At 32.3% G+C, this 12,979-nt stretch overlaps 1 protein-coding gene across 1 annotated transcript in view; it reads left to right on the top strand.

The window, feature by feature from the left end:
• Positions 1 to 12,979, top strand: part of LOC106708956 (lachesin) — a 40,338-nt gene that overhangs the window by 10,414 nt on the left and 16,945 nt on the right. Inside the window, exons 2-3 of the mRNA XM_045681356.1 lie at positions 8,811 to 8,917; positions 11,685 to 11,870. Coding sequence (XP_045537312.1) covers positions 8,811 to 8,917; positions 11,685 to 11,870 — 293 coding nt within the window. The remainder of the gene's footprint in view (positions 1 to 8,810; positions 8,918 to 11,684; positions 11,871 to 12,979) is intronic.

The following is a 12,979-nucleotide window of genomic DNA, read 5'->3' as shown; positions in this document are numbered from 1 at the left end:
GACGAAATTTATTCATGACGTGATCCCTTGTAAATACATTTGGGAGTTTATTGTCGTAATGAATTTGATATGGCTTATGAAAATAGGCTTATCTCGACATACTTGTAGCGATTCCTTGCTTCGCTTCTAAGATCTTTAATTTAAAAAAAAATGAACTGAACTGAAATGCCGGAGTCACTTAATGATCATATAATTAAGTAGTATCTTAGTAGAGGCTGAATGACTTTGAGTCGCAAAAGAATTCATATGGCAGTACTTTAAGTGACATTATGTAATGTTATGTTGAAAAATGAAATTTAATAGTAGACAGCACATAAAATGACTACATAATTATTTACTAAACTATTTGACCTGATATCTTCAGATATATAGATTAAATACTTTTCATCTCCGCCTATATGGAGCACGCTGTCACCCAATTGAAAATTCCAAAGTCATTTTTATAAAACGGGCGGTAAACATTTATTAGTACAAAAAATTTCATAAATTTGTTATTAAACGATCTTAAACTTGCTGATTATTTTAATATGCTAAATATAAAAAAAGGTTTTAAATTTTTTTTTATTTCATTATCATAAAATTTCATCAAAAATGCACTTTGTGTTTCAAGTGTTTTAAACAAGAACAATTTATTCACGTTTTAGAACATCTTTAGCAACTGTTAATATTAACTTAGATCTTATAAATCTTATTATTACTCATAAGTTCCAAGTTATAACTAAATATAGAATTTGAATCTTTTCTACGATAAAGACATATATATTTGAAAAATATCGTAAATAAAAATTTACATTTCAATGACAAAAAGGCAGCGAATTTTGTAAGAAAATCTAGAAGGTAAGGAAGTTCAAACGGCAATGCGCTAGAAGTACTAATCGATATGGAATAAATGTTGTTGAAGTGCGCCTTTGTGCCAATAGTTTACAGCACAACTACTAGTGGCATGACTAAAGTTCTACAATAGATGCAGTACCACAGTTAATAATAAAATCTGTGGTTATTATTGTCTATAGTGAAGTTATAAAGAGAAAATATTTGTTTGTTTGCATTGAATAGGCTCCCAAACTACTGGACAGATTTGAAAAAAATTTCGTTGTTGGAAAGCTACGCTATCCCCGGGTGACATAGGCCAAATTCCGCGTGGACGAAGTCGCCTGCAACTGCTAATATCAAATATATTGCAATAGATCAACACAAACGGAATTTAATAGTGGTATTTGGTGTAAATTAATTTTAAACGACTTCAAAATGAAAACAATTAAAAATCTTTTATTTCTTATTCTTTTCTTATTCTTAATCGTTTTATTGTTAGCAAAAATTTTATTAAAAAAAAACTTAAATAAAGACATTTAGAAACGGCCTTCTAACAATTTTTAAAAGCAGACTTATATCAAGTAAACCGTTTAACGATTTTTTAATATGTGTAAAAAGATTTATTCACGAGGCACATGTCCTATCAAAATATCTCGAGCCACACGTTATGTCGGCACATTCTTCTCCTAAATTGAAATTCTCGAACGCTCTGCCTCCGCCAGCGGGATGGGGTCACAACTCAAAAGACAAATAGAATGTTCGATTAATAACATCTTTTATTATAATTTTTAACCCTGTAAACTTCAAAACATTTTAATATTAAGAAATTGATTTTTATTGATTCATGATGCTAACAGCTTTAAGAAACGACTCAAAAAAAATTTAATTGCTTTTTTTAAATAAATACTTCTTTGAACTATCGAAGTCGAAACTCACATAAAACCGTCATACAGAGATTTGTTACAAAATTTCCAAAAATGTATCCTTTTAAAAGAGTTCCATTTACTATAACAAATATCATTAAAGTGGAAAACTCAAAAATATACAAAATATAATAAATTGAACCTGAAATAAAGTAAAATCTATTCACTGAAGTTGGAATCGATAGCAGTATCAAAACGCGGTCGTGATGTAGTTCAAAGGCCGTCCGGCGACCGCCTCAAAGGATGTGTTCATACGAAACAAGCCGTATGGGGCCACTCAGATCACTGTACAAGCTGAACTCATAATGGATATCATCTGTTTGTACCAGTGTGTTTGTAATATCTTTTACTAGGAAATGAAATCAAATTGACGGATTTTATTTTAATGATATTTCAATTGTTTAAATTTGTTATATTTATAACAATAACAAGCTTTTAATAGAATTTTGTATGATGGATTTATATGAATAAATGAATTAAAGTATGATAGGTCATAAAATTATGTTTTAAAAAATAATTAAATACATTTATTTTGAGTAAAGCAGCCAGAATAAATGTGCGAAGTTTAAGTAATATTTTCATAGTCGATGTTTTACATAAAACGATAACAATATATCGCCCACCCCTTCAAACGCAGTCTTACAGCATCACATTAACATTCGTAATCCCCTTGTATTTTTGATTCACAATTGTTTTATCTCATTTCAATAATATTCATCTAAAACAATAAAGCTAGGATTAACAGCACAAGTTATTATGCATTTTATCATGTCAAGTAACAAATGGAAAGATTATTTAAATATATTTCTTTGTACAATCTATACAAAGTAAATTAGAGTATTCGTATGCTATATCAAAAAAAAAACATATTTCGTACACGTGATGTATTTGCGCTGATGATAACCAAAAACCAATTTTTTAAATTTCTATGCGTCTGTCCGTCTATCCGCTTATTCCGGGTAATATCCGGAACCGCTGGACCGATTTTGATGGGAATTTGACAAGAAGGTTTCTGCTGCTCGCGGAAATATTATAGGCTACTCTTTTAAACAAGTTTATTGTAAAAAATACAGTATTAGTACAATAGAGTTCTTTGCAAGATTGTTCAGTTACTGTTTTATTACCTTACGATTATATTTCTTTATGAATATAAATAACGTAGTGCCAGTTACTAGTACTTTTAGTAATAATAATGTGATTATTTAGCTTAGTATATATTGAATTTCCGCTCATTAAATGTATATTTATTTAATTTGCCGCGGCTGAGGGCAGACGATAAGCAGCGGGGCGTGCGCGCCTCAGACTTCGTCGACTGAATAACAATACATACGGCACCCTAAAATGCTGCTTTTCCTTTCTTACAATTATTTAAATAAACCAACATATAATGTGGAACCGAACGGCAACATTTTATAGCACGAAGCAACTCGACTTCGAATTTCGATTACGCTTTTCTTTCTAATGATAAAATTACACTTTTAAATAAATTTTACAAATTGTACATACTTGGAAATAAAATTTATCCATCTAGAATCTAGAGCCAAATAAAAATATGTAAATAAGTCCATATTTTTAATAGCTTTATTTATCGTAACTTATTTACAAAACGGTTACATTCACGTATCGTCGGCACCGACTAGATACCAAACTTACCTACGTATGTGACTGTAGCCGTTTTCAAATTAGTTTATAATAGTACATCACGAAAGTTCAAATCATTTAATTCATTCATATTACAATAAATTACAATCGAAAATTTAATCCTGGTCCACAGTATCGCGGTATTAGATACATGTTTTACACCAATTTCTATTTCCCTTATGAAGAATCCTCAGAATATTTTACTGAACTACAAGCAATGTAATCTAGTTTACAGCGTGTTGAATAAGTTGAGCTATGTCAGGAGGGAAGCGCAAAGTGCTCCGATAACCGGCCAAACCGCCGCCTATCGCTTTTTGATAGCATCACTTTGGCCAACTCGCCATCTGGCGGCCATTAGGTCGGCGCGAGGATATTGAAAAACTGAGGCCGCAAGACAGACCGCAACACCCACACATGTGCTACTTACACAAACTATATTATTAAATTTATATAATAAAACTAAAGTAGTTACAACTTATTATAGGTCACATTCGTAACAGAACGTGATGAACTAACTACATAAAATGTTGATTAACAGGTACTGTCGGTGGCGAAGAGAAAAATTACTATGATGCATGCTGATGCGATAGTGCCCTCGCCGAAGCTAACACGGCTAATTCATTATTTTCTCCAATAGTTTTTATATTTTTTTAAAGATAATATAAGTAAGCATTCAGCGCCACAAATTAGTCTAATTGATATCCATAATTGATGCAGATTACGTCATATTGATTAGTGACAGTTGCAGATATCCAGTAATTATATCAAGGCATCATGACACATTTGCTTTAGCGGCAAATCTGTGATATTAAAAACTTATTGGACATGAATACTTAGAATTTTAATTTCAAGTAATGGTAAAGCCTGATTGAAAATACTTTAGTTGTGATGGAATATTTTTAATCTCTTTAATGCTTGTATTGTAAACCAAAGACTTTATACTATGGAATAACCCCGACTTCGTCGACTTTTTAATTGATTTTCGGCTCAGACATATAGATAAGGTTATTTTGTCATATTATGTAGTATGCTGTATTTATACCATTGTAATGTTTCATCAAATGTTCATAAACAGAAATACAAAAAGCTTTTCAACCTCGTGCTAATGTTTTTTTTTCAGCCAGTAATAATTGCAATTCGTTTTATCTGTGAACTTGCCGACTTCTTTTGTTTATCTAGGAAAGGTAATTCATTTACCCGTGAGAATAGTTTCAACACGTGCCCGCGTCTAGACGAATTGACTGTAATGGACTTTGTACCCGCACGAATGGGGTCCGCTGTTTTTTGTGTTTGCCCACCGAGGCTAACGTTTATTTTGTTCTCGGCTTGCGGCTAATTTAACCTCGTGTAATTTGTCGGATACTTTGAACAAAACATAAATGAATACAAACACTATTTTTTATAAGATCAGTGGGATCCTACATAAAATAGAATTCTGTTAACTTAATTCTAAGGACTACTTCGAGAAAGCGGACAATTCAAGATAACTCGATCGCGAGTAATGTAATTCTCTGCTAACTTTGCAATAAGTAAGGAAGTGTCAAGTTCAATCAAAAGTAGCAGTAACGAAAGCTCCGTCGTCCGTAGCAGTTGCAAAGCTTTTTGCATTTATTATGTAAAAGTTCTTATTCCGATTTGCGTACTTTCTTTAATATCTCTTTCTATTAATTAACAGACAATGATGGTGGATTAAAAATAAACATCGCGCATAATACATTTTAACAGAAAGTTAGTCTGTCGCTAAGCACAGCAAAGCAAGAAAAATAAACTTTTGTTTCAAATTTTACAACGTAACTAATTTGACAATATTTAAGCAAACCTGTCTCCGTAAAAATATAAGACGACCTCGACAATTAAGTCGCTCTAAATATTTAATGAACAGTGCTAGTTCCACAGCGGAAATGACACTTAATCGGCTTAACTTTGCCTCAAAACTTCCTGAAGCCGTCGTCCGCCCCCGCGACCCCGCTCCCCTTCCCCGGTCCCTCCAACCGTAGGAGAAACGCTGCATCAAAGAACTCAGGGAATGTGCAATTATGAGATTGTTTTAATTTAGAAACAACGTTGTTTGAAGAATTTCCTTACTTCGAGTGAGCTCTGCAATCCGAGCCAAATTTCTTGGTTTCATTCTACATAGTTTCTGTGTTATTACTTGACTTGCCGTTACGATTCAAAGGAAATCACTTTATGAAAGTATGTTGGTAAAGAAAATTTAAAAGCAAACTTCTCTAAAAATGTTCATAAAAGTAATCAGAAAATTGTAAGTATGTAATATATTCTTAACTTATTTATCGAGATGATATATTAAACTAATTTCTTAACTTAGGTATTATTTATTTATTTATTTAATCACGCCAACAGCATACATATTGAATGGAAACATATTAAAATTTCACTGTTACATTATGGATAACATGTATACCAATTAAAGGCATGTACAAATGTATTTCAAGCTCTCATTAAAAATTCTTTGAGTAAATATTGAAGACCCGCTTGGAATAACAGAAGCTGGTTATAGATATAGAAAGTATGCATTCAAGTTTTAATTTGTAACAAGACTCAAAGGAGCAGTTAAAGAAAAATATCTTTAACTGTACTGAACGGAATTTAACAATAATAGAGGACAATAACGTCCAAGTCAGTTGTCCGAGTAAAGTTCAGACGAACATTTAACTAGACGCAAACAAATCTACGAGTGTGACTCTCGTAGCCACAACTACATTCGAAATCCGTCCCGTCTTCTTCAAACTTTGTGTAGGGACAACAAAATGTAAAACTACTTACGAACAAAATCACAACTGACATTTACTTCTTAGTCATATTAAAATAAAAATATAGAAAATAGCAAGAACTCTTCAAGCATTTTTTATGAAAGAAAGAAATTTTAATACTATTTAAGCTACTAACAACCATGCTCTATTAGCCTACCACAAGATATTGTTACCGCTTACGAAGTAAGACCGCTGCGGTCCAAGACGAATGGCTTAGCCGTTTGAACCTCGAACTGTAGACTGCCAGGAAACTTAGCAATCTTGTAAGTTGACAAATAGTTTGACTAGTTGACTTTCTCACCATTTAGGCATTACTACAAGAAACCTTTTTTCAGAGGAAGTTTTAGCAGAATAAATCTATAGAAATAATATTTTCAAGGTTAAAGCTCTGTGGTCCTTTGAGACGACGACGAATAAATCAGTCGTAATAAAGATCAATTGCGCACTCATCTAGTGAGATCCTGAAACCTTAAAATATTGTCAGTCCATCTTGAGATAGGCTTATAACACTGGACCTCTCGGTAACCACCGTTCTAATATCATGTAATGTGCAATAAATAAGTACACTGTAGCCCGTAACTTAGATTTAGAATTTGTATCGAAATTTTAAGGATGGAAATTGAAAATTGTTTATTTTCTTATCTGTTACCAAGGCTGTTGTCTCTACACTTATTGGAACCGGCGCCGCCAAACAGCTTGTATTTATTTAAGCTCGCCGCCCGCTTACAGCGGAACTTCCGAGTGCCTTCGTATTCAATGTTTTGTTTAACTAATTCAAACTTAAGTTATGCAAACACTTATAGTTCATTCAGATGATTGTGTTAAAAATATACGTTTATTATCAATATTTGCAGCAAAATAGTTATCTTAAAATGTTATTTTTCAACGTATGAAAAATGAAGTGATACATTTTTAATAGCCTATTCTATAGTATTAAAGAACTTGCAATAATATACAAAAGATTACGATATATTATAACAACAATTTTGTTAATCTGTCGGGATTCGATTTCATTGATTTCTTGATAGTAAGTAGTCATACCATCAAACGAAATATAATGTTTAGATGTTCCTTTTGTTTTTAATATTAATTTTATTTTTGGTTTGTTAAATTTCAATCTGAAGCGGCCACCAATAAACCACCTTATAAACTGTAATAAATTTTGATAAGAATATCTGAAGGAGGGGAAAATGCTCTTTGTATTTTAAACAAGCTACCAAACAATAGCCCACTGATAAGTCTAAGCCGCTTGCTATTATTTTTAATAGTATTCTTATTTTCCTTGTTAAATTTTACAACATATTGTGCTATTTTTCGTCCGTTTATAAACTATCTAAATAAAATTACAAAGAATCTGAAGTTTACAAGTGACACAACGCGAAACATTATGAGGCCCTACTTATCTTTATCGGCATATAAGAAGGTCTTGTAAGGACTATGTTTATAAACGCCATCAATCTTGTTACCCGCGTCCTGTACGTCCCATTGTAAATGCATTCGCATGTCTCCGATTCGCTTGTACCTAAATAATTCAATAGTACATGCGATCGCCATTCTATGAGCAAATAGATAGCCCTCACTTCCGACACATGTCTCCTCCGCAGACACAAGGAACTGGTCACGTAGAATATTGACGCCCCGAGCTATCCACTCCAACACTACAATACGTATTTTAACAACGGAATTCAATATTTTTGTAACGTGCTCTTAAATAAATAGCAATGAATTCTGTTCGGTTTAGTACCTAACTAACTTACTATTAAATTCTTTGTTAAATATTTTGATAAGGTATTATATTTAAAAAGAAAATCTAATTCCGAATCAGCAAAACGTAGGAGTTGATCTTTAATATCTTTAAATATCTATAATCATTATTATCATCCTGACCTTATCCAATTCATTTGGGGTCGGCGCACAAAGTTTTATAATTCTAAAGTTTAAATGTTTATGTTATATAAACATACCACTATCCCTAATGTATGATTCAGTTGTGAGATTGCTTGCAGGACTACAGAAATTCGTTTAATGTGACACAATATTAATGCGGTGATTGCCTTTAAACTGATGTAATGCCAGAGCGCTTGCATTACTCTGTAATGAAATAACAATAAATTTGGAAATCTGCGATACGATGGCAACCCGATCGAGCTCATTCCGATTTAAATATAAAGCACTCATGTTAAATACTCAATTTACGTAATTGCACTGATAACATCGATTAATATAGCCGTTTTTCGTATTATTATATTCTGATTATATTCCTCTTCAGTTAATTGGCATTGCCCGAGATCACAACGCTTATTTGAATTCGTATTTGCGCTTTTTTTAACTACGGTATTCATGCAGCGCTAAAATGTAAACAATAAGAGAACGTTTATTACTCTGCTTGTCTGTACTCTCATTAATGACATTAGTACTTTTACATTTGGATTAAAATTCGAGATTCATTTGTTTAAACCCATTTTATATGTTCATGAAAATATGATGACCCTATTCATTTGGTTTAGAACTCAATAACTAAAATCGTTTTGTTACTTTAAGAGTTCATTTAAAAATAATAGTGTGGCATATGAGAATTCATCCATCCTTCCAGCATATCAAAGGTAAATAGCGTTCACTTGTTTAGAATTCTACGCTTACTAATATTTGATATTTTGTTCAGCCCTAGGTCTGGAGCCGGACTTCTTGTATCCCCTGGAGAACGTGACAATCGCGCAGGGGAGAGACGCAATGTTTACATGCGTAGTCAATAACCTGGGCGGTTACAGGGTGAGTGGCGACTCCGCCACTGCCAGGGTGTGTATCAAACTGACTCAATACAGCTAGCCGACTGAATAGTGACGCACCGTCAGCACCGGAATGAGATCTGGTAATGTGCACGTTACATGGCCTATTTTATAACACTGTCTTAAAGTAACATATTTATGTTACATACTTATAAAGTTAAACTAAATTAGTTTTGGTTAAACCGCAGCTGATATAAACAATACAAAGTTGACATTTCTAGTTTTATAAATAAATTCCATTTATTTTTATAGTAGGTATATACAGAATGTTTTTAAAATAATCTTAAAGAAATTAAGGACTTAACTTATTAAGGAATATAAAGATTTCTTAAACCATAAAAAATCACAAAAAAAATAATAATAGCCAAAATATAATTTTAAAGAGATTCAATTTTGAAATTTTATTTAAAAAAATATCAACAGAAGTAAGTGTCGATAGAAGGAAAATTTAGATGTTATCTCTAAAATAATGAAAGAAGAAGTTAAGTTGAAAATAAAATTTTAGCGATAAAAATGCCATGTAATCGTAACATGTCAGATCTCAGCCAATAGAACTTTGCACAAACTTCCACACTCCCTGCACATTCTTTAGCACACAATCTGTGTACTTCTTGAGCACTCTTCTACTCACACCTTCTAGAAACTATCTCTATCTAGAATAGAGTGTAACACAATAATTAAAATTGCACAATAACTTGCAAGTTTGTTAAATAGACAGTAGTTATAGAATACTGCAAGACTTGCACACAACCACAATTGCACATAGAATTTATGTTAAATTTGTTATAATTAAAATAGTTAAAACCAATATCATTTTAGCAAACACAATTGCTAACGTTACAAACTATTTTTTTTTTGCTTATATGCACAAGACATAATTGTTAACACATATCTTCAAAGCATGTTACAAATTAAAATAAATATTACATATATAAAATATGTCGATATCACTATTTATATCGTACCAGCATAATTTAATTGCGAATTTAACTTTAGCTTATTAAATACACGTCAATCTGATGCAAAAATAAACATGCAAATCCTCTTCGACGAGCCAATTTAATTTAGGCAAGAATATGTAGCAAAACAGTCACTTTACGAAATTAAAATAAAGCCTCTTGGTCCCCGTTCAATCATTTCGAGAGGCATTACTCTCAAACCGTCCCAACAGTTAATCTATACCTATCGCCTTCCATGATTGAAACATTCGATAATTTGCCGTATAAGAAAATTTAACGAACATGTATTTGAAATTCATTTATATATGAACAAATAGGAATATAACGTAATTAATAGTATCAAATTGTATAATTTAATAAAAATTATTATACTTATTGATGTTAACTAAATAGCCTCTATAATTAAGCAATATTGGCCACTCCATTCCATCACGCCTTGTCTCGATCGCATATGCCGATAGGTATGTGTTTGCTCTTCAATATTGCTCATAGTAAGCAATTACCTACTTCAATATACTGTATATTCAATTCCCTTTAGGTTAACTTGAACTTTACTAAAATGTTCCAAAGCTTGTTAATAATAAGTATATACAATAATTTATTATTTAAATATAAAATACAATATCAATTTTGTGCAATATTTATTGTATTTATTTATGTTACTTATCAAATTACACAAATCAACTGAAGCTAACAAAACTTCGATATGCACCGCTGGTATGGATGAGTTGAAAATTGGTAAATATCTTACATATTGTGTTTATTATATTAATGTTTAAGTTTTTGCACTTTAAATTGCGTTGTGACTTTATATCTATACTATATAAAACATTCTTAAAAATATGAAAATGAAAAAATATTATTACTTTATTGCGATAGAGCAAAATGTTTAGCAACTGAAATTGCACCGCAATTTACCATAGCAACCCTTTAAATTATAATTTTATAAATGAACGTAAACAATAAACAAAAGCTCACAAAGCAAAATTATAATACAAAGGGTTGTAAAGGCTATAAAATGAAAGTATTATTGTTTGTTTATCATTGTTCGTACTACTTTCATTTTCAACCTTCACATATTATATTGTAGCGATACTTCACTATAGGCACTTAAAGTATCAGAATACAGTATTTATGCACAAGCACTGTTACTAAGAGAACGTGTTGTGTAGACCTCTACCTTGATATATAAGCACTGACTTTGTCCTTTGCACTAATTCTTGCACATTAGGAATTACCATGCACATAGAATTTGGAATTATAAAAATATCTGTTTAAGTTAAAACTAATAAGTCTAATTGAAGTGTAAATTTTCAATAACATTGTAAATTATTCATACATACTGCTCCGAATACCCAACGAACCGTGTTGGAATTCCTAAAACGTCATATTTTGTGGACATTTGTTCGTTTTTTTGTTAGGCGCTATGCAGGAAATTAGCTTCTATTGCAATGTCAACGCTTTTGGTAAGCGGGCGGAACGAGGGCGCTGTGAGCGTGCGCCCTCAGCCCGGCTCACAGCGCCGCGTCGTCGACCAGACCAAAATGTAATTAAAAATTCCGAGGGCATTTTGCGAGGCGCTCGCAACAAGATAGTGTTGCTCGACGATCTCACCGCCTCTTGGGAAGTATTCGCTTGTAATTAGACTTGTTCCATCTAAAAGTCTTCATTACTTATACTGTTTATAACTGCTTAGTTCTCGCCTTTTGGGATCATTGCGAGAATCGTACTCGTACATTTCATTAGGTTGCACTATGTAAATGAAATGTGTTCGGTTGTGGTCCGAGACAGGTTGCGTGGATCAAAGCGGACACAAAGGCGATCCTGGCGATACACGAGCACGTTATCACAAACAATGCTAGGCTGAGCGTGACTCACAACGACTACAACACGTGGACTCTCAACATAAGAGGCGTGAAGAGGGAGGACAGGGGACAATACATGTGCCAAGTAAACACAGATCCGATGAAAATGCAGGTATAAATGAAATGTCATACTCAAACGTACTCGTTATTTAATTAGTATTTTAATTTATTTGTACACGCATTGGCAATAATTACACTGGTCTGCAACGAAATCCTCCTTTGAATAAAAGTATGATCCGTTTAAAGAGTTTACCATCCTCAATCTATATCTGCTTTTCGTTTTATGCTATCACGTCTAATTTTTTTTTTTAATGTTGATTTTAGATTTTTAGAAATTATGGGATTTTTTGCTAAACTAATATTACTATACTATGTTATTCTCGCGTTAAAGCAACTTTAATTGGTTGAGATTGTATTTGCACACAAATAAACGGTGTGCATTGATAGAAAGAGAGAAAAAAATATTATCTGACGCTTTTTTAAGCGAATATGAAAGAAAATTATATGGGAATATGATGTTATTACTGCAAGAAATCAAAAATTCACAATACGCATAGAACATTTGTGTTGAGCTAAAAGTTTTAGCAATTTTAACTGGCCTGCAAGGAGGATGTCCTCATTGCAGTCCAGTTAAAATCACCAAATGGTAAATACCAAATTTTGTGGTTTTTTATGTGAGTGGGACAGTCGCGCAAAAGACAAACACAACATAGTAAAAAGCTGACCACAAAGAACTTTTTTTTTTTTAAATCAAAACCTCTCTGAGTTTGTCTCCTGTATCTAAAAATGTAAAGGAATATCCTTTCGTTCCTAGTGAAAAAAAAAATCCACCACTTCATATAAAGCTGGGTCTTATGAAAAATTTTGTGAAAGCCCAGTACTTTCAGTACTAGAAAACAAAGTTTCCCTGGATGAGGCGAAATTAGAAGAAGGAATTTTTGTAGGTCCTCAAATACTCGAGTTTATGAAGGACTCAAGTTTTAAAATAAATTTAAATCAATTCGAAAAAAGGGCGCAGACTGCTTTTGTAGAAAATTTGTGCCAAAATTTTCTTGGAAAAAAATCAGAACTATCAGGAAATCAAACAAGAACTTCTCATTTCCTACAAGGCTCAAAAAAGTAACATGTTTCTTAAAATTCATTTTTTGCACTCTCACTTAAAATTTTTCGCACCAAATCTCAGAACAGTATCTGATGAAGACTGTGTGAGGTTTCATCACG

Source organism: Papilio machaon, chromosome 2, assembly GCF_912999745.1.
Source record: "Papilio machaon chromosome 2, ilPapMach1.1, whole genome shotgun sequence".
NCBI classification, from domain to species: Eukaryota; Metazoa; Arthropoda; class Insecta; order Lepidoptera; family Papilionidae; genus Papilio; species Papilio machaon.
Note: the sequence above shows the minus strand (reverse complement) of the source record. Positions and strands in the feature narration are given on the sequence as shown.